Consider the following 23450-nt stretch of genomic DNA (forward strand, 5'->3'; position numbering starts at 1 on the left):
AATACATTTCTGGAGATTCTTTTTCTTGAACTCTCTTCTGCCAGGATTAACTGCGCCACACCTCGGACAATTCAAACATGGAATGATGGAATTACCAAAGTTAAGTGTATTCTGCTGGATGGACATTAAGCTGACTGTTCTCTAACTATGTCTGTGCTCCATTGATATTTTTGTTGTATCTCATGCAGTAGGGGAGGGAGGGGGGGTTGGGAGGGAGAGATGGTGGTGATCTGTCACAATATTTTCTGTATTGTCACCAATGAATATAAAAAAAAAACTGTTTTTAATTTTCATTGATGACTAATTATTGCAGTGTTCGGACATATTATAGACTGTTAATAAAATTATATGCCTAATTCATTGTAATCGACCTAAATGTTTTAGACAATTTTCAATGAGGAGGAGTAAGCTTCTGTAATACTTTATTATCCTCACAGCGCATTGCGGTGATGTGCTGTGAAATTAGTAGCTAACCATGCCAATGACGTAATCAAATGTTGAAATCCAACATGGTGGCGCCCGTGTAGCAAAAACAACATTTTCAACGTACCATTTTATCCCTTTTAACAAATTCTGCCATTTTTATAATTGTACCAATGAGAATAAATAAAATACATTTGTTATATCACCTTTTCTCAAATTTCAGTTCAGTTCATCTTTAAGACAAATCATGAACAAATTTATAAGCCAACACCATTGCTTTGAAGGGGAAAATTTAGAATCCCTTGTCTCTTTAGTATATATATATATATATATATATATATATATATATATATATATATATCCTTGTGATTTGATGAGTGATTTACATAAGGTTTACAATCAAGTTATTAATGAATGATCAATATTTTTCCTCTGTTATATGAGTGTGATTATCAAACATATTCTTTCATGTATTCTTTAAACGTCTGTATGAAATATCTGAGAGGTGCAGTAACAAGTGCTTCAGCATTTAGCCCAGCTTCCAGAAATAAATGATGCTTGTTTAAACATGTCATCTGTTTTTCTAGGGTACCCTGACAGTTATGGTCAAAGGGGTTGTTAAAATCTATAGTTTGAGTGTCCATTTTTACCTCATTAATTATGGTGAGGTCATTAGTGTCAACAGGTTGAGACAATCGCCAATATGCTATTTTTATGGAGAAAACTGATCCTAGACCAGCAGTTATGAGCAGTTTTTCTCTAAAAGCAATCAAAAGATTCAGCGGACAGTGGTTTGAGTGAGAAGTCTTGTCCAGCCTTACACACACACCTCCTATGATTATTCACCTTTGTGTTTTGTTCATATTCTGTTCACTGACTGTTGGCTGACAATAAATCACAGTTCACATTGAGGTCCAACTTAATTCACCAAGATCCACTCACTTTAAAGTTTCTGGCCTCGCTGTATATCTATGCATGTATTTAAAAGAAGACCCTAGGCTGCAATTACATAATAAGGGAGACATGTAGAAAAACTGTAACTCTAACCGAGTAAAGGTGAATCTATTGTTGAATCCATATATTATATGTATTATTACGGTACATAATTAACTATTATAATAGGGCTTGGGCGCCGCGGTGCATTCTGGGACGTGGCGGCCATATCGATGGCCTCACGAATGTAAACATACAGCAAGTCGAACGAGAAGAAGCAGAGTTGGGAGAAAGAAAAAAGATGTTAAAATCCCTAAAAGGATCTGTAATTTACCGGGATACGTTAAATAGGGAAGCCAAGGACTGGTATGTGGACAAAATCAACACTAATAACGGTTTGGATCCATATGAAATCTCCAACAAAGAGTGGAGCACCGACGAGGTTTGCTGCCGCAGTTTTGCATAAGAGACATCTTCGGCTACCTTGTTTGTGGTGTGAGCGCCTAACGTTACACTTCAGAACAGTTCCGAAGCTACAAGCCATTGGAGTCTCATGTGCAGTTCACAAATGGATGGGTTCAGGAGCTGCAGATCATAAAGCCGGCAAACAGTGGGAACACAGTAATCCGGATAAAGGTAAACTGCGCTCCACTTAGCTGCTAGTTTAGTAACCGTTAGTGCTAATAACAACCATTCACACATGTACTTTTAACTGTGTTTCAGAAGTGTAGTTAGTAGCTGTCAACCATCCCGTTTTTTCCGTGTTTCTCACGTATTTGAGCTCTTTTCCCGCTGTCTTCCCGTTTTAGTATTTTCCTGTAAAATATCTCGTATTTTAATACTCTCATAACATTAACGTTGTCCCTTCCATCGGACCTGTCAGCTTGTAGCTTCGGAACTATTCTGAAGTGTAGGGGCTCACACCACAAACAAGGTAGCCGAAGATGTCTGTAATGCAAAACTGAGAGGGAGTAGGGGAGAGCGGGGCACAACCTAACACATTTTGGTTTTGGCTCAATTATTAAAAAAATAATTAAGTTAGATTCATCTTTCTTTTTACACAAGCAACATACACATCTCTGCTACAAATGAACACTTAAAGTTTTTTCTAGGACCTATCATTTTCGTACAGTTGCACTGAAAGTGACAGAAGTCTAAATGTTACAACTTACCCCATATGCGGGGTTAATTGTAACAGACAGAGGGGTTAGTTGTAACACTTGTGTGAAACACACATCATTCAGTACTATTGTATCTGTATAGTTTGATATTGTTTGTGCATCTGTATAGATAGATATCCATACATCCATCCCTAATCCAATCATATTTCTGTTATGGATCAATATCATGGATAGAGATATAGGAAATGGCTGCACAGTTTTGCAATAAATAAATAAATAAAATCATAAAATATTGTAATTGCAATTGAATTACATTTGTGTGTGGCAGCTGCGTGTGAAATTATTATTATTAATAATAATAACAGTTAAAATAATAAAAACGAGCTTAAAATAAAAATTTTAATGGTTTATTGCATTAAAAACAGGCTAAACAAGTGATCAATGCATAGTAAACTAAAAAAAAATGTTTGTGAAAGTCCAACAAAGTTAAATATATAAATAAATACTCAAACCTGAAACGTTGTGTGGCTCCCGTTTTCATTTGATTTTCATTGTACACTTGGCGGCTTAGTTGTAACACTGTGCTACAACTAACCCCGCTGTGTAACAAATATTTTAAACCTAGCTAGCATTTGCTAGGAGATGCTGACATGTTTCAAAACAGTGCTATGTTTTAGCCAACAAGACAGTGATTAATGTCAGATAAAGTTAGATTTGGTGACGTACACACCACACTCAGAAACCGTAAAAAACCTATGATGAAAAAATTTACTTGCATGGTGTCAAAACACTCTTTGTCCAGTATCTTCACGAAATCTTATCAAAACTTTCCACAAATTCGCGGGAGAGCGTCTTCGGGCAGCAGGAGAAAAAGAGCGGAAACACACCCCGCTTGATCCTGACTAATTATGTAAAAGGTCCGCGTTACATTTAACCCCGCGTTAGGTTGTGCCCCGCGCTCCCCTACGTCTATAAACAGTGTGCAGTAGTCCGAGTAGCAGTAATGGAGGCCAATCCAAATGGCGGCCACGCCAAGTAATGACGTCACGACAGCCAAGCCCTATAGTTGATTTGGTCCATAACAATGCGGAGATGCGATTTACTGAATGCGGCCCCTTTAAGAAATATGACACCCCGCGCAATGCATGCGCAGAAGAGAGAAGTGCGAGAGCCTGTAGTTGTTTTCTTTCTTCTCTCTTTTTCTTTGACGCTATTATGTTGAACACGTTGTGATCCCCTGTGAGTTTATATTATGTTAATGTTCTTGTTAATGCAATAAAAGAGAGATAGAGAGAGAAGCGCTGAGACTTTAACCAATTGAAGCTGAAAGTGACGCTTTTAACGATCGTGAATGAAGCACAAATGTGGAATATTTTCTCCGGATGTCGTATATTTCCAGTCTGCAGGTCAGAGATGTTATATTTATCATGTAAGAATTGATGTTTGTGTTGCCTAAATGTACATTGTTTTAAGCGTAACGTACAGATAATTAAATCATTCGTTTTGATCAGCCTCTATTCAGTTTGCAAATGACTACTGTGTATGATTTCTGATATCTTTGTTAGATTCCTGTTTAATTGGTATATTAATTAAATAATTTAACATGTGACTTGTTTCATCCTTATAAAATCTGGAGTCACATAAAAATGAACAGCCTTATATAGAGCCGTTTTAAATGCTACTAATATATAACCATATCAAAATTATATTTCTTAAATCAAGCACATATGGTCATTTAATTTAAGTGTAATTACAGTAACCTCGAATTTGGCAGATCTGGTGTCCCTCACAACAATTCACCAAATAAGAAAGCTTTAGTTCAACTGTTAATGGAATATATGATAAATAAAATAAAATAATGAGCAATATATGATGTATTACTCTGGAATACATTTAAATTATAATAATCTTGTATAGGTCTTTGTTATCCACATTTTGATGGTCAAGTGTTAGATTATTTCCTTTTGTGCTATCATTCTCAGTCCTTTAATCAATGGTTGATTTCTGTCGTCTTATGATAGATTTCTGATTAGTTTAGATATTAATTGAATAATAAAACCTGTGCCCTGTTTCATCCTTATTATATCCTGGGTTGCAAAAATGAGCAAACTACAGTTGTTTCATCTGCTACTAATATGTAACCAATATAACCATCAAAATGCTCTGTATTTGAACTACATTAAATGCACCATATGTGTTTACGGTTAAAGTCCCTGTGAAGTCAAAATTAAGTATGTGTTCTGAGTTTGTCATATCACAGAAAAATGTGTTATTAGCCACCCAGCCAAATTTGAATGATAAAAAAAGCCGGCAAGTACATAAAATAAGCTATCAAAATCTTGAAAAAATGAGCAGTAGTCTCTGCTCTCAAACGCTGGGGGCGTGTCCGCTGGCTGCGCTGAAACCACGCCCACTCACGGTAAAGCTGCCGTCGCCACAATCAACTGTCACCCGCTACAGCCGGAATGGATGCTCCTAGTAGCTTATTAGGTTAATTATAATAATTATAACATAAGCACACAAGGCAACTTACACTCATTGGTGGGCACGCACTGCCGATGATGGCACCAGTTGTTGGCGCGACGGGAGGATGAAGGCCGAGGCGGGAGATAGTCGGTTCGGCCTCATTCACCAGTAACAGCGGATTATCAGTGAATCCCAGTTGTCTCCGACGAAAGTTTATAAAACTATCCCGTGTAAAATGATCACTACAGAGGCGGGTTTTGGTGGTGATCCTCAGCTCTCCATCAAGGTGGCTCTTCACAAAATTAATCCACCTCTTCTTGATGTGATCGTTTTTAGGAAATTTAATCTTTAATCTTAACACCGATCTGTTTTGTAGCCTACATGATCGCATCCAGGTAGTACGCATTTCCGTGACAAAGACATAGATAACTAGCAAACTGTTGGCTGTAGTAACTAATAATAGTACTGACAGTAACTCGTGATTGAGCGCCAAACTGATACGAATGTGCTTTATTTATATTGTTAGGGGAGCGGCCAGCCTCAGGGGCTCCAGTGCGTCATCAAGCCCCGTTTTAGACCCGCCCAAAAAATCCGGAAAATAGCAATGGTGAAAAACTGTTTAACGGTCTAACTCCACAATTCAGTACTTCACAGTTCACAGTCTTTGTAATATGTTTTAGCAATACATTTCTAACATTTATAATGTGTTTAGAATTTTTTTTTAAATTGCCTTTACAGGGACTTTTAAGTAATCCAGTATAAATTCAGTAACTTATGCATGTTTGATTTTTCCAGATCTGGTCCTGTGGGCATCAGTATCACACCGTGATCACAGTTCACACCTGCAGTGAAGCCCCTCCCACAACAATTCACCAATAAATACTGGGAATATTCCCATCATCCTACAAGAGAAGGACAAACTCCAGGAGTAGCAGCTGAAATCTGTGTAACTGTTAAAGATGGAGTTTATTAAAGAGGAGATTGAAGACATGAGAGATCCAGAACCAACCAGAATAAAAGATGAAGATACTGAGGAACAAATAGGTTGGTGTCCATTCTTGATTCTTCATTGTTGACTGCTTTGGTAGCTCTGAAATATGGATGACAAATGATAGAGAAATGCATGTAAATTATCTTAAGCCAGTTTTAATTGCATTAACAAGTGAATGACATAACCGACCTTTGCACATTAAAGATACTTTATACAGACAGGCATAGTTGCCAAGTCCCCTTATATTATGCGACTTTGGGCTTTTTTTTTTGTAAGTCGCGTTAAAACAGGACGGGTTACGGGTTGCGTTTTTTTGGGCTTATTAAAAAAAATATGGTTGCTGGTTAGAAAGAATCTGACAAGCAACTTTGTTTTCTTTACATCTATGGTCACGGTTGCCGGTTTCTCAATCTCCAATACATTGATTGACACTGCACTGATTGGCTATAGCTGTGAGCAGACAATCATTTAAGTGTTGTGGCGTAATTCGTCAAAACATTCTGACGAATCCGCCCCCTTATCCCCCTCATTGGAGAAAAATTCCGTTCAACGTGCAGGCAGGCGCGCGCGACGCTGTAATCCAAGCTATGATAGACGTAAACACACATATTTCAATTTCTACAAACAATGCCTCCAACGAAGTGGTCCAAGTATGGCAAAAAGTACAACAAAGACTGGGAAAAGGATAAACAACTTAAAGACTGGATAGGTCAAGTGGTTGGTGATCAGAGATCAAGATGATGGACAGTGCAGGGGAGGAGAGGGACGACCTTCTTTTGTAAGGTAAATAGGCTAATTTTTGCAATGTTTGTGTAATATATTAATTATCACAGGCTTTAATAAAAAACAAGTAGGCCTAGTCCTATACTATACTAACAGAAGATACATATGGTTCGAATTTATTTTATTAAGATAAATATATGTTACAGCTCCCCTTAATCCTCTTGTCTTTTCCAGCTTGTCTTTTTGTCATTTTCCATCTCTCCAATCCTATCCAGCCTCACATGTGATCAGAGATGAGGATAGTGTGTGCCCTCCGCTTTGTTGCAGTTCGCTGATTTTTTTTAAATCCTTTTTTTCCTAATCCATTTATCCTTTTCTAATAAAGGAGTGGTTTCAGTTTAATATGTTGCAGGCTCATTTATTGGTAATAAATAATAAATGATAATGCTGAAACTAAATAATCTAATAATATTGGGCTTGTTTTGGGCTTGTTTTTGAAACTCCAGTTGCTTATTTGTCTCGCGAGAGTTGACAACTCTGCAGACAGGTGTCTTGTTTTCTGCTGGCTAAGTGTTTTTAATTCTCACATTTAACCTCATTGATCTGATTCTAACTGATTAATATGTTTATTTTAGACCAGATGGAAGTGATGGAGCAAAGACAGAAACTAAACGACGTAAAGAAACATTGTGACTTCAAAACTCAAGAAACAAAAGCCAAAAAGCTGCATTCCTGCTCACAGTGTGGAAAGAGTTTAAAAAAAAGAAACCTTAAGGCACACATGAGAATTCACACTGGAGAGAAACCGTATACATGCACTCAGTGTGGAAAGAGTTTTTCTCAAGCAACAACTCTCAGGAATCATCTGCACAGTCACTCTAAAGAAAAACCATTTAACTGTGATCAGTGTGGGAAAGATTTTCTTTCGTCATCACAACTAAACCGACACATGATAGTTCATTCAGATGAGAAGCCTTATGTGTGTTCTCTCTGTGGAAAGAGTTTTCCACGGCTGAACAGTTTTAAACTGCACCAGAAAACACATGATGGAGTGAAAGATCATGTGTGCTTTAAATGTGGGAAGAGCTATACTAGAGCTGACTATCTGAAGCTACACCAAAGAATTCATACTGGAGAAAAACCTTACAAGTGCTCATATTGTGACAAGAGTTTCACTCAGTCTGGATCTCTGAAATATCATGAGCGACTTCATACTGGAGAGAAGCCATACCACTGTACTCAGTGTGAGAAGAGTTTTATTCGGCCTGGACAACTGAAAGAACACGAGCGAGTTCATACTGAAGAAAAGCTGTACTCAGTGTGAGAAGAGTTTTATTCGGCCTGGACACCTGAAAGAACACGAGCGAGTTCATACTGAAGAAAAGCCGTACACTGTACTCAGTGTGAGAAGAGTTTCAATGAGGCGAAAAGTTTAAAAGATCATCTGCACTCTGGGGATTTAACCATTAACCATTGACCTATGATCAGTGTGGAACAAAGTTAATTTTGTCAAAACATCTGAAAAATCACCTCATCATTCATTCAGATGAGAAGCCTTATGTTTGTTCTCTATGTGGAAAGAGTTTTTCACAGCTGAACAGTTTTAAACTGCACCAGAAAACGCATGATAGAGTGAAAAATCATGTGTGCTTTAAATGTGGGAAGAGCTTTACTACAGCTGGCAGTCTGAAACACCACCAAAGAATTCATACTGGAGAAAAACCTTACAAGTGCTCATATTGTGACGAGTTTCACTCACTCTGGACATGTGAAATTACATGAGCGAGTTCATACTGGAAGCCGTACCACTGTACTCAGTGTGAGAAGAGTTTTAAACAATTATCAAACCTTCACAGGCATATGAAAAAATCTTTCCAGTGATCAACATTTTTTTTTTAATGTCAAATACATTAAACCGAAAAAATATGGAGTTTTTCATAAAAGCACTATATTATCTAGATCCATTTTGTTAATGTGGTGAAAAACTTGTTTAACTAGTAAGACTTGACCCCTATTTGGACGGGATTAACTTTACAAGTGTAGATGGAGTAATGTAATCTTTACCACAGGACGTCTGTAATAATAATGGCCAATTCGCACAGGAAAAGAAATCTTGTAAATCCTGAGATCACTTGCGCAAACACATGTAACCTATATTTATATAAAACAGTCATGACCAGTTGAACGATGTTGTAATTAATTAATTTCAGATTGGATTATGTTGGTTATAGGCACTTGCCTAACACTAAAAGATGTTTCATGCCTCTAAAGCCTGGAACATGCCGGGTGACGGTCGGGCAGTTTTTGACTAAGTTTTGTCAGTGTGTTTCACACCGTCGGCTGAAATTAGTTCTCGTCTGCTTTTTTCGGCCGATTCGACATGTTGAATGTTGAACGGCGTCGGGCCGTCGGTGAGAGAGAGAACTCTGATTGGCTGTTCAGCTTAGTGAACTAGTCAGTGCACGAGAATAATAGCAAAACAGCGAGCAAATAAGTTAAAACGGTACAGATAGAAGGCTGTTCTAATGTTACGTCATCTTACCGGAGTGTTCCTTGGCGAATATTTCTATATTAACAGGATTGATATTGTTTAGCAGGATTGATATTCAAAACGGTAAATGCACGCACTCCTTTGTTTATGGTTTGTGTATCTGCAGCGTCGGTTTCCCATTTTTGAACGACGATTATGTAAGGGATAATGTAGAGCGAGGCGGTTTTTATAGTGAATACAACCCGATCAGAATGGTTTAGTCCTAGTAGGAGGGGCTTGTGCTTTTTAAGAGGACCTCTCAGAGTTGTAAAGAAGTTCATAGAGTGAGTTGGTTTAAAGCTGTTATTGTGTTAAATTTATATTTATGCTCTGTTTTTGGTAATTTTATTGGCATAGCCAAAACTTTGTTTGCGAATAACTTTGAACATTTTATTTTATTTTTGTTTAGTTTCTTTTTTGGTTTTAACTGTAAATACCATTTGCTTTCTATTGGAAAACTTTTATTTTTTTCACTTATTTGGAATAAACATTGAACTTTTGACATCATCATCTCGTCACTTCATTTTTCATTTTCGCTTCATTTTTATTAGAGTAGTCAAACAGGCAGGAATCAACAACAGCAAACAGGGCAACGGAGACAAGGCAGAGACCAACCACATAACAGGCAATGGTCAGGGTAGGCAGCGAGAAGCAAGCTCCAGTAAGCAACCCAAGTTGAGGCGGGCAGAGAAAAAGCAGAAACGGGGTACACAGTACAAGGTCAAGGTAATAATAAATCCATAGGAAGAAACGCTCGGTAAGGACAGCCAGGATAGTTAAGATATCGCACTAGTGTGGTGCATGGAAGTGGTTTATATGTGTGTGAATGAGATGCAGGTGTCAAAGTCAAGTCATCCTCATTTATATAGCGCTTTTAACTATGTAGATTGTTTCAAAGCAGCTTTACAGAGATAAACATATAATTTAAGGTAACACAGATTGGTTTGGTTTTATAGTGGCTCTTGAAAAATGTTTTTTCCAGCTAAAGTTAGTTTTGATTGATTCACTTCCGTCTAAATGATCATTTGTTATTAAATTAGGGGCCGCTAAGACGGCACCGTTCTCTCTAAACAGACTTTAAACGTGAACCTGTGATAGACGCTGATGGCGTTCACATGCGCATTAAGAATTGATTCTATAGTTATGTGTGTTTGAATATATGTGCGCAGGTTTGTAATTCCTTACAAACCAATTGTCTATAAATTTTGCAGAATTTTTATTTGATCTTATCACTTTGGGTAGGTACGCGAACCGAAAAATTTCACAACGCTTTATCTGTAGAGTGTGGTATAGGGATCCTCCATAGGGAGAGGCTAGTTGGCACTTCAGCACTGCATTGTCATCAGGTCCAGGCGAAAGTCCTTCGTCAGATCTGGAAACGGCCTGGATCCAGCAGGCTGCGGGAAAACCTCGGGATAAACAAAGACACTAAAATTAGCGTAGATGCCTTATGATGTAACGAGTACATCAGGATTTGAGGGAAGTGTTCCCAGTTCCGGCTGACCTAATCTAAGCAGCCTAATATTGAATTATAGAAGTCTATAGAGTGTTATGTGAATGCTAGGTCAAAGAGATGTGTTTTTAGTCTAGCTTTGAACGGACAGACTGTGTCTGCTTCCCGGACAGTGTTAGAAAGATTGTTCCAAAGTTTTGGTGCTAAATAGGAAAAGGATCTACCGCCAGCAGTCGATTTATATATTCTAGGTATTATCAACTGGCCGGAGTTTTGAGATCGCAATAGACGTGAAGGACTATAATGCGTTAAGAGCTCGCTCAAGTACTGGGGAGCTAAACCATTTAGTGCTTTGTAAGTAATCAGCAATATTTTAAAATTTATACAATGTTTAATAGGGAGCCAATGCAGTGTTGACAGAACCGGGCTAATATGGTCGCACTTCCTGGTTCTGGTAAGAACTCTAGCAGCTGCGTTTTGAACTAGCTGTAGTTTATTAAGCGTGCAGGGCAACCACCCAGTAGAGCATTACAATAATCTAGCCTTGATGTCATGAACGCATGAACTAGTTGTTCCGCATTTGTCAATGAGAGCATATGACGTAATTTAGATATATTTTTAAGATGGAAAAATGCGGTTTTACAGACACTAGACACGTGACTTTCAAATGAAAGATTGGTATCAAAGAGCACACCCAGGTTCCTAACTGACGACGAAGACTTAACAGAGCAGCCATCAAGTGTTAGACGGTATTCTAGGTTATTACGTGTGGAAGTTTTTTGTACAATAATTAGAATCTCTGTTTTTTCAGAATTTAGTAGTTGGAAATTACTAGTCATCCAATTTTTGATATCAACTATGCATTCCGATAATTTTGTGGATTGGTGAGTTTCGTTAGGTTTGGAAGAAATATAGAGCTGAGTATCATCAGCATAACAGTGAAAACTAATTCCATGTTTCCTAATGATATCTCCTAAAGGTAGCATGTACAGAGTGAACAGCAGCGGTCGTAGCACTGAGCCTTGTGGTACGCCATACTGAACTTGTGATCGATAAGACATCTCTTCATTTACTGCTACAAACTGATAGCGGTCAGATAAATATGATTTAAACCATGCTAATGCACTTCCACTAATGCCAACATAGTTTTCTAGTCTATTTAAGAGAATGTTGTGGTCAATGGTGTCAAATGCAGCACTAAGATCAAGTAACACTAATAGAGAGATACAACCACGATTGGATGATAAGAGCAAATCATTTGTGACTCTAATGAGTGCTGTCTCAGTGCTATGGTGCGGTCTAAATCCTGACTGGAAATCCTCGCAGATACCATTTCTTTTAAGAAAGGAACACAGTTGTGAGGATACTGCCTTTTCTAGTATCTTTGACAGAAAAGGTAGATTTGAGATTGACTAATTCTGTAGGATCAAGTTGCGTTTTTTTAACAAGCGGTTTAATCATAGCCAGCTTAAAGGTTTTTGGTACGTATCCTAGAGGCAAAGATGAATTAATGATGTTAAGAAGAGGATCTATGACCTCTGGAAGCATCTCTTTCCGTAGTTTAGTCGGTATACAAGAATATCAGATGATGTCACCAACGTCTCCTCACTGACGTCACTCAATTCTAAAACTTGTCTTCCGCCATATTGAGTACCTGATTCGGCAAGATCGATACGTCAGTCGCAAAGGAAGTAGAGCTTATTCTCTGGCCGAGCCCGAACTTGCGGCCGATATTTCCCGTCACTATCCTCGAGCCGGGCCCTTGATCTAGACATGTGCACTCCCAATGCAAAAGAGTGCGGCGCGGGACTAGATTTGATGGCGAGTGCGAGAGGCAATGCATTCTCTGTGTGTGTGTGCGCGTTGCAGGGAGAATAAAACGATTCGCGGGACTCCCGCAAACTAGAAATATCTATGAATAAAACATATAAAAACGAATAAATTTTTGCAGAAAAGCAACAAGAACTAAAACAAAATAGAAACGACTTACAGGCCAGAGTTTCCTTTTAAAACACGTTTGCAGCGTTGAGCAATGTAGCCGAAAACAGACATACGTGTTGATTTCTTCAACGCAAAGGCCAATCAGAAGCATTTAAGATAGACTCCCCTCACCGCTCAAAACCTCTATGCTCAAAACTGACTTTTTGTTCAAAGCTCTGTATGCTGACAAATCCTCTAATTGTAACAAACAAAGTGTATATATTATGAAAGATTCATTGTGCAGTCAGCTTAATTGATATTAACAGAGATGTGAGATCGCGATTAACTGATGTCAGCTTTTTAGGAATTATTAAGGGAGCGCACTTTGCGCACATTCAGTCAAAATCCTTCAATCATATCATGCCCAACCATGCACGCAGCTGCTTGCTTTTATGTTATAACAGTGGTTTGTGTGTGCAAACTCTCTGTGCAGTGTTCATGTTGTCTGTGGTGAGTGGATGTAAATGATAATGAGTTTACGCTAGCTTAGGGCTGTGCGATATCACGCTTTATGATCGTGGATTAAAATATATCCACCATCTGCTTTTGAAGAAATGTCGTAGTATCGTGCATTCTATCAGTTGCAGTTCTGGCGCCTCCGTCTCAGCATAGGCTACAACGCGACGTATATTCACATCAAATGTTAACGCAAAGGAACGGGACAATGCAGTTCACATAAGTTCATTATTTGCATGTGCTAACAAGTCATTCACGTGTTGATGTGCGGTTCTAACGAGCGCTTTTCTGAGCGCGTACACCCGAAGCGCACGCGCACTAAGCCTGTCTAACAACAGCGACAGGTTACTGAACCAAGTTATTTTTCTAGTCTTATTGCGCGAATACTGTCAAATACACACAGGGTTTACATAAACAAAGTTGGTTATGTATAAAGTGAAACAAACAGAGAAAATCTGCTTCCTAGCTAATGCCGTTAGTATTGTAGACAGTACCCGGCAGGTACTCAAGATGGCGGTAGTAAACTGGAAAAAGAGCGGATGACGTAAGAGGTCATGTGACTGATATTCATGTATAGGGTCTAACATACATGTTGTCAATTTAGATGAATCAACGAGTTTGCAAAATTCTTCCTCTCCTATGGCAACAAATGAATCAAATTTTACCTCGGGGAGACTGTAATGCACTCCCTGATGCGATGCTGTAGTAGACGGTTGCATAGTTATAATTTTGTCCCTAATATTATCAATCTTATAAGTGAAGAATTCATAAAGGCATTACTGCTGTGTTTCTTGGAAACTTCTGGGCTTGAAGCTTTCTTTTTCGTTAGTGTAGCCACTTTTTCAAATAAATACCTTGGATTATGTTTATTTTCTTTTAATAGGGTTGAAAAATAAGCAGATCTAGCAGCTTTTAAAGCCTCTCTGTAAGCAATCGAGCTCTCCTTCCATGAAATCCGAAATACCTCTACTTTTGTTTTCTTCCAGTTGCGTTCCATTTTTCTGGCTGCTCTCTTAAGGGCCCGGGTGTGCTCGTTGTACCACGGCGTTGGACTATTTTCTTTAATCTTCTTTAAGCGCAACGGAGCAACTGTATCTAAAGTGCTGGAAAGGAGAGAGTTAAAAGTTTCTGTTGCAATATCAATTTCTTCTAAGCTATCTGGGATGCTGAGACGATGAAACTGATTAGGAAGATTATTGATAAAGCAATCTTTAGTGGCAGAAGTGATAGGTCTAACATACTTGTAACACGGAGTTGGCTTTGCAGCCTTGGCTAAATGTAATTTACATCAGACTAGATAATGATCTGAGATGTCGTTGCTCTGCTGCAGAATTTCAACAGCATCAACATTGATTCCATATGATAATATTAGATCTAGAGTATGATTACGACAACGAGTAGGTCCTGACACGTGTTGTCTAACTCCAATAGAGTTAAGAATGTCTTTTAATGCCAATCCCATTGCATCTTTTCCATTATCTACATGTATATTCAAATCACCAACAATTAGGACTTTATCTGCAGTCAATACTAATTCTGATAGAAAGTCAGCAAATTCATTGATAAAATCTTTATGGTGCCCTGGTGGCCTGTATACAATTGCCAGCAGAATTCTGAAACTTGATTTATCGTTCACACTATATATTTTTACACTAAGCACCAACACTTCAAAAGAAATATATTTTAAACTAGATTTTTTAGTGGTTTCGAAAATATTACTATAAATTACAGCAACACCTCCCCCTTTGCCTTTCAGGCGAGGTTCATGTTTATAACAGTGATCATGAGGGGTGGACTCATTTAAAGTAATGTAATTGTCTGGTTTTTGCCAGGTTTCTGTCATACACAGCACATCTAGGTTATAATCTGAAATCATATCATTAACTATGAGTGCTTTTGAAGTAAGGGATCGAATATTCAGCAACCCAAGCTTTATCGTTTGCTCATCGGTATTATATCTATTTTTTATTTGTTGAATATCAATTACATTTTTAACCTTAGATCGGTTTGGACGTTTTTTGGATTCCCAAATTCGGGGAACAGACACAGTCTCTATATGATGATATCTAGGTGGAAGAGCCTCTATGTGATGGGATTTATCTGACCTTGGTGACGCGAGGCCGCTAGCAGACGGTCGGTTCAGCCAGTTTGTCTGCTTCCTGACCTGAGCCCCAGATTGTCATGTTTTGTCTCTAAGACTATGAGCCAAATTACTAGAGAGAAGAGCAGCACCATCCCAGGAGGGATGAATACCATCTCTTTTCAACAGGTCAGGTTTGCCCCAAAAACTTTTCCAATTGTCTATGAATTCTATATTATTTTGCGGACACCACTTAGACGGCCAGCCAATGAGTGATGACAATCTGCTAACTATCTCATCACTCCTTCGAACAGGAAGGGGGCCAGAGCAAATTACAGTGCCTGACATCGTACCTTGAAAAGGTGCGAGGTGTATGGTGTAAAGTGTTATCAGTCAAGGGAGGTGCATGAAGGGAAATGTAGTCCGTGATCAACCAGGGAGTGCGTGGCTAATTGTGACAGTATGTGTCGTGAGTTTGAAGCATTCTTTCGTTTTTTTTTTCCGGAGAGCGCGTCGTTCGCGGGAAGTTTATAAAGTTTACTTGAAAGCAAAGTTGCAGGAAAATCAGGGTAAGTCCAAGTTCAACCGGAAACAGAAATGAATGAGCAAAGAAGAAAGAGTAAAACAAGGCAAGACGCCAGAGACTAGAGATAAGACTCAGTCTTACCTCTAGCCTTTTTCTTTTTGTCTAAGACTAAGATTACACGCTTAATCTGAAAACAACCTGACAAATGTCTTGAGGTGTGGTAACCGTAGTATAAGCAGAATATTTGACTCCGGTCCATTGACTTATTAGAAAAAAATGCACATCCGAGGTGTAACATTACCAACTCAGTTGGTATTTTTTGGCTTATTTTCGAATAATTCAAAGGCCTGTTGTCAATTATTCCTTATACAGATACTTATCATCACTGACCCACATCTTTTATTATCCGGCTTGAATTTATCTGAGAGCTTTCTGGCCCTCCAATAGAGGGTGAGTAATTAATGACAGAATTTTCATTTTCGGAACACACAAAGCCGACGCTGACGAACTAGCGCTGATGAAAGTCAAATGTGTTGTCGTCTTGCGTCGCGGGAAAAAACTGCACTTGATGACACCGAGAGAACTACAGCCGACTGTCAGCTAGAATGTGTGTTCTGCGTGTAAATGAGACAACTGTCTATTTCTGCTGACATATTCATTTTTATTACATGGCTTGGTTGAATTCTAATGTAGAATGCGGTCTGTTATTTGTTGATAACAGACCACTGCTAAGTATAAAGGCCCGTTCACACCAAGCATGATAACTATAAAGATAACGATAAAGATAACTATATATGCGTCCACACCAACGACCGATAACAGTCTTTTTATTCTAAGCACGCGCGCGCCAGCGCTGCGGTTTCAAATTAGCGAAAATGGATGACCTGCTGCTGCTTTACGTTACAAAAAATATCAAAAGAAAAACAGGGGCTTTTGGGTACACGATATCCTTAAAAGACGAGAGGAGTTGGGAGAATCCGATTTTTATTATAATTGTTGTTTACAATTATAATAAAAATTGAGCGAATCCGAGCGAATCTAAACAGTGAATCTAGCAAGTCTAGTGTAATCGATCTAATCTAACAGTGAATTTAGCTGACGAAGTCAATGATGGGATAAAAACATCGCCTAGTCAACACCTTTATGTATAGCCTACAACTTTTCACTGCAACTTCAGCAATGTTGTCAAAACTAGCGCTGGATACCTGAGGTAATTTTGTTACATTATGCTAAACTGCATAATATCTCATCGTTAATACTTCTCACCATTTATTCCCAGGATACAACCGATTGCTTTCCATATATCCATCTTTTTTAACGTATCCTTAAAAAGGGGGTTTGACTTGTCAAACAGTGGAGGATTTTTTTGTACCTCGACGATTAACTTCTCTGCAATGGCATCTGCCATTTTAAATGCACAAGACCTTTAAATTATAATGGATTCTGATTGGCTGTCAGTGTTTTATCGTTCGACAGCTGGAAAAAAATCGTTCTGAAAGTGATCCCAACGATATCGTTCCTCATATCTTTATCGTTATAGTTGTGGTGTGAACTCTGTTATTCTTTAATATGGAGAACGATTTTTAGAATTATATCTTTATCGTTAACTTTATAGTTATCGTGCTTGGTGTGACGGGGCCTTAACACACCGTTGCCATGAAAAAACAGAGTGTTGCCATGGACACAGTTCTGGGGCCCGTTTCAATAAGGAGGTTCAACCAACTCTGAGTTAAAACTTGAACTCTGAGTTGACTTACCCTGAGATGTGAAACTCTGAGTTTTCGGTTTCAGAACAGCTGAAATTAGTAAGTTCAATCAACTCTAAGTTGACTGACTCTGAGTTTAGCGCGTGCACCATAACTATAAAAAGCCATTATCAATGGAGCGCAGATATTATGAGTCACCATGGTAACAGCGCCAGACAAAAAGAGGTCTGCATATTTCGCACTAGCAGTACGCAAACATTTTCTTTTTAAGCAACAGGGCAGTAGCGGCGATCGAGAGAGTTAGTTTGGGAGAAAATAGTTGCTCGAGTCAATGCGTAGCCTAAGTTTACATTTTAATTACTGTTATATAGTGTTGGGTGTAATTACCAAGTAATCTAAATACTTTAATTTAACTAAAGGGATTACTCTTAATTCTTCTGTAATATAAAGTAAAATATGATGTCATTGCATTAAATACTGCATAGACTATAGAACAATTCTGTATAAAACAACAGTGGATTTAACATAACATTTTTTAAAGGTATATTTTTAATGTAACCTCTCTCTACACACTTTGGTCAATTCAAGAATAATTCATTCAATTGTATATTGTTAATTTGAAAGCATTAAAAGCGCAGTTTATTGTCTCATTTTGTATTGTTCAACTGGTTGAGGTTGATATGGGATTTATAAAGTAATTAGTAATAAGTAGACCAATACTTTCTAGAGATAGTAATTATTACATTAATCACTGTTGAAGATGTCATTTGTAGTTAGTAATTAATAATTATTTTAGAGTCACTTGCCCAACAGTTATAATATCAGAGGTGAAACTGGAGTATGTTATTCAACCTAATTTTAATTTTCATGTGGGTGCAATCCTGCAGGAATTTAAAGAACATGGCAGCAGCTGAAAATGAAATATAAAAACATAATTCAGTCAGGTAAGGCTTGAGCATATCATGGATGTAGGCTACCTGACTTTACAAACATTTGACATATTAAATAACTAAATAGCATCCAGTGTCTAGCAGTGCAGCAGGATTTTTGACAGGTCTGATTAACACAATTAAATGTTCATTCTCATTTGACTTCTACTCAGCCAACAGAAAGAAGGAAGAGGCTCGCAAAGATGGAGATGAAGATGCAGAGGAGATGGAGATGCAGAAGAGATGGAGATGGAGATGCAGATGGAGATGCAGAGGAGATGCAGTGGAGATGGAGATGCAGAGGAGATGCAGATGGAGATGGAGATGCAGAGGAGATGCAGATGGAGATGCAGAGGAGATGCAGATGGAGATGGAGAGGAAATGCAGAGGAGATGGAGATGCAGAGGAGAGTGAGATGCAGAGGAGAGTGAGATGCAGAGGAGATGGAGATGCAGAGGAGATGGAGATGGAGATGCAGAGGAGATGGAGATGCAGAGGAGATGGAGATGGAGATTTAGAGGAGATGGAGATGCAGAGGAGATGCAGATGAAGATGCAGAGGAGATGGAGATGGAGATGCAGAGGAGAAGGAGATGCAGAGGAAGATGCAGAGGAGATGCAGAGGAGATGGAGATGCAGAGGAGATCGAGATGGAGATGCAGATGAGGAGATGGAGATGGAGATGCAGAGGAAGATGCAGAGGAGATGCAGAGGAGATGGAGATGGAGATGGAGATGTAGAGGAGATGGAGATGGCCCTGAGCCTGAATGCTGGAAGGCCAATGGCTGAGGGAATTCCTGGAGGGACTTCATCAGAGCCAGTCACTCCCGAAGATTCAAGTGCCTTCATAATATGTAAGAGGTCTGCATATGTGTTATTTTTTATATAGGCTGTTTTTGATAATTCCATATATTTTACTTTGGGTTGGGTTTTTTGTTGCTCCCAACAGATTCTGATGGTAATATCTGTCTTTTGGAGCCTCCTGTCCCAACAGAACCCCCGACAGTTGTAAGTAGCCTACTCAATACACCAGAAATTATGACAAATAGTATTATAAAATGTGCTCAACCAAATGGTCATCTTCACAGGACGATGGGGATGAAGAAACAGTTTCTGCTGCCACAGAGAGGCCTACAGGTGAAATGTTAATATTATGTGTCTACACATCAAACAATCTACACATTCACATTTCTTCACATTATTTATGTGGAGTAGACTATAGAATCTAAGTTTATATCTAAGTATAAACGGATATTCTTATCTCTCCCCCGTCACCAGAGTGTGGAAGAACAGCAGGAGGAAGGTCCATCAACTTCTGGTGCACAGATGAACACAGTTCAGTGATTTTCAGTGAATGCCACAGTTTAATTCTGCAGAATTTGTTTAGAACTACATGAAGTAACACTAATCTACTGTATTTTCAGTTGCCAGTTAAGAAGTTATATAGACTTCATCTTATTAAAAAAATTTGGGGGAAAAACAGCAATGAATAAATGTACCGAAAGAATGAATGAGGTGTTTAAACACTGCTTCCTCTTTAAAAAAGGGGAGGAGACCGAAATAAACTCTGGGTTTACGGAAGTTTGGGTTTCCCGACCAGGTTAGGTTCACAGAGTAAGTTACCATGGTAACTGACTATGAGTATAAGTTACCTCTCTTTCAGAAACGGGCTTGACTTACCCTGCTTTCTCAGGTTTGACTTACCTCCCATTCTGAAACAGAAAACGACTCGGTTACTGACGTAACCTCGGTTCCCTGAGAGGAGGGAACGAGTATTGCGTAAGTAGCTTACGCTATGGGAAAACTCCTTTTCTCGAGAATATTGAAGTCTTTATGTAAAACGCATTGAAGCTGCACAGCAGACGGCAATGAGCGAAGGAGCTCGGTCATTGGCTGTGCTGCGGCAACTTGCTCGAACCAATGAAGGGGGCGACTCTGAATGCGCGACCAATGAGCGCGCCTCGCGCCCGCGCGCGTCAGAGCCCGCCAAGATGGGCGTGGCCAAGAGCTATATATTGGGCGCCCCGTCATGAGAGTTCTTTAGGTTAAAATGACTGAAGCGAACTAACCAAGCACAAGCACGGCAGCTTACGCAATACTCGTTCCCTCCTCTCAGGGAACCGAGGTTACGTTAGTAACCGAGTCGTTCCCTTTCGGGAGGCCTCTCCTATTGCGTAAGTAGCTTACGCTATGGGAACACCATGCAAAACGCTGTGCGTGCTGAACTTCGCCTTATGATAGCCAGAAGCAGGTGCCTGAGCTAAAAAAGCAAAGTTATCATCCAACCAGCCGGCAGAGGCGAGCTTTATATGTGGGAAAAAAGTAAAGAGCGGCCAGAAGGCGCTCTGTGTAACACAAGCACATACATAATCTAGATCCGAACTCATATTTCTACTAGCATCATGCTGATAGTACATTGGAATGCAATGTCGGGACCTGTAGGTTGTAAAACCTGATAAATGTGGACGGTGTGGCCCAGCCTCCCGCCGCACAAATATCCTCGATCGGTATCCCGCTCGACCACGCCCTGGAAGAACCCACACTCCTGGTGGAGTGTGCTTTGACTCCCCAGGGGCATTGAAGTCCCTTGGCTTCATAAGCCAGAGCTATAGCCTCAACTATCCATTGAGAGATTCTCTGCTTTGAAACGGCGGAACCCTTCGTACGGCCGCCAAAGCATACAAACAGTTGTTCTGTCTGTCTGAATAGGGCGGAACGCTCCAAATACACTCTGAGAGCCCTAACGGGGCAGAGTAGGTTAGCGTCGTGTTCGTCTGCTGGAGACGATAGCGCAGTTAGGGAGATAACCTGTGCTCTGAAGGGAGTGGTTAGCACTTTAGGAATATACCCATGTTTTGGCCTAAGGACGACCCTACAGTCGTTAGGTCCGAATTCCAAGCAGGCAGCGCTTGCCGAAAGCGCGTGCAGATCGCCCACTCTCTTGACCGAGGCGAGTGCCAGCCAGAGCGCAGTTTTAAGCGAGAGCTGCTTAAGGTGCACGGTTCGGAGTGGTTCGAACGGGGGCCCTTTAAGAGCGTCTAGGACAGTAGCTAGGTCTCAGATCGGCACTGAGGGGGGGCGTGTAGGGTAAATCCTCCTAGCGCCCCTTAGGAAACGAATAACTAGGTCGTTTCTTCCCAATGGACGTTCCATCACAGGGTCGTGTGACGCTGTGATGGCCGCCACATATACTTTGAGTGTGGAGGGGGAGCGGCCCGCCTCCAGAAGCCCTTGTAGAAAAGCGAGTATGTTCGTAATCTCGCATGTTTCAGGGTTCAGGCCCTCGGCGTTACACCAGTCACTGAACACTTTCCATTTCTGGGCATATAAGCGTCTCGTGGAGGGCGCCCGCGCCTCAGCAATGGTTTTTAGCGCTCCACTCGTGAGGTTCCTGGGAACCCGTTGAGGGGCCATGCATGAAGGGCCCACAGATCGGGGCGGGGATGTAATATCATCCCACTGGCCTGACTGAGGAGGTATGGCCTCAGTGGAATTGGCCGTGGTGCAGATTGCATTTGCATCAATTCTGGAAACCATGTTTGGTTCTTCCAGAGTGGGGCTATCAGGAGCACTGCGTTTTTCTCCTCTCTGACCCGACTGATGACCTGTGGCAGCATCGCGATCGGGGGAAAAGCATATGAGGGGCGGCTCGGCCAGCTCTGGGCGAGCGTGTCCGTGCTTTTCGTGAAGAAAAGAGGGCAGTGTGCATTCTCCTTGGAGGCGAAGAGGTCGACCTCCGTCTCGCCGAAGATATTCCATAACCACTGAATCGTCCGCGGGTTGAGAGCCCATTCTCCTGGGAGAATCCTGTCTCTGGATAGCATGTCTGCCCCTTGATTCAGCGCGCCTGGCACATGCGCTGCTCTCAGCGAGCGCAAGTTGTGCTGGGACCATAAGATGAGTCTCCTGGCCATTGAATGCATGGAGCTCGACCTGAGTCCACCCTGGCGATTTATGTACGACACTACCGTCATGTTGTCCGTTCGGACCAGGACGTGTTCGTTTTTTAGATGTGGAAGCAGGGCTCTGAGAGCCAAAGCGACCGCTTTCATCTCCAGACAGTTTATGTGTAGGCGCTTCTCCGGGTTTGACCAAAAGCCGGAGACAGGCCTGCGCTTGTAAAGGGCCCCCCAACCTATTTTGGAGGCATCTGTTGTGATCATCTTTCTCCTTGTGTTCACACCCAGGCTCACGCCTGACTGGTACCAGTCGGCGGCTTTCCAGTGCGTCAGGGCTTTTATACAGCCGTGGTTCGCTCTGATTAAAAGGTGGCCCGAACGCCATGCGTGAGCAGGGACGCGGCTCTTGAGCCAGCGTTGGAGAGGACGCATATGCAACAATCCTAGCTGGAGTACGGCCGATGCTGAGGCCATGAGACCCAGCAACCTCTGAAACCGCTTGACGGGGGCGCGCGCGCCCGCCCTGAATGATGTTGCAAGGCGCCGGATTGTGAGCGCGCGTTCTGATGAGAGACGAGCTGTCATTTGCATCGAGTCTAGAACTATTCCCAGGAAAGAAATCTTCTGGCTGGGAGATAGTATACTTTTTGCAAAATTGATTCTTAGACCCAGGCATTCTAGCTGGCTGATGATCCAAGATCTGTGTGTTATTAACTGACTCTCTGATACCCCTTTTCCACCAAAGCATTTTGAGAGCCGGTCCGGAGCCAGTGCCTACTCGCGAACCGGTTCTTTGTGTTTCGACAGCCAAAGAACCGGTTCTCGGCCAGGAAAACTGGTTCCAAAGCGGCACCAACTCTTTGCTGGACTAGAACCAGAGAACCGTTCTTTTACCACCGTGTCATGCTTACGGCGGGGCTGGAGGCGGGTTTAGATGTGTCCTAAACATATTTTATGACCGCAAAGCCAGGAGAAACATTTGCAGAAACACGATGTAGTCCACCATTGTAATTATTATGCTTGAAGTTGGCGCAAGCGTTTCTAGCTTTTTTTAAATTTTATTTTTTTATTGAAAACATTATGTAAGCAAAGAAGAAAACAGTCAAAATATAGAACAAATAAACGGAAAGAAAAAAAGACACAAGACAGAGGTACATAACTAATCAGAAATGATTACATATCAAAGGAAAAGATTAAAAGACTTACTTATTTCAATTGTTTTTAAAGCCTTCATG

General features: G+C 40.5%; 1 protein-coding gene and 1 pseudogene across 3 annotated transcripts in view; both read left to right on the forward strand.

Moving 5' to 3' along the window:
• Positions 1 to 23450, forward strand: part of LOC143716523 (uncharacterized) — a 140718-nt pseudogene that overhangs the window by 18692 nt on the left and 98576 nt on the right. The gene's annotated exons all lie outside the window — the stretch shown is intronic.
• On the forward strand, positions 3583 to 9694 carry LOC143715459 (uncharacterized). 2 transcript variants are annotated; one of them, XM_077207283.1, is made up of 3 exons: positions 3583 to 3883; positions 5739 to 5987; positions 7293 to 9694. In XM_077207283.1, the coding sequence occupies exons 2-3, from the start codon at positions 5903 to 5905 to the stop codon at positions 7979 to 7981; spliced, it is 774 nt and encodes a 257-aa protein (XP_077063398.1). In that variant the 5' UTR covers positions 3583 to 3883; positions 5739 to 5902; the 3' UTR covers positions 7982 to 9694. The 2 variants fall into 2 exon arrangements, with proteins under 2 accessions (XP_077063398.1, XP_077063400.1); XM_077207285.1 differs by lacking the exons at positions 3583 to 3883; positions 5739 to 5987 and adding an exon at positions 6430 to 6717.

Source organism: Siphateles boraxobius, unplaced genomic scaffold (genome assembly GCF_051911475.1).
Source record: "Siphateles boraxobius isolate OS27281-9 unplaced genomic scaffold, OSU_SipBor_1 6, whole genome shotgun sequence".
Lineage (NCBI taxonomy): Eukaryota > Metazoa > Chordata > Actinopteri > Cypriniformes > Leuciscidae > Siphateles > Siphateles boraxobius.

What these genes read in the sequence shown, in the direction of transcription:
- LOC143715459 (XM_077207283.1), top strand. Translation starts at nt 5,903, where the DNA reads ATGGAGTTTATTAAAGAGGAGATTGAAGACATGAGAGATCCAGAACCA. An exon ending in AGATACTGAGGAACAAATAG is followed by an intron (nt 5,988 to 7,292) that starts GTTGGTGTCCAT and finishes TGTTTATTTTAG; the next exon opens with ACCAGATGGAAGTGATGGAG.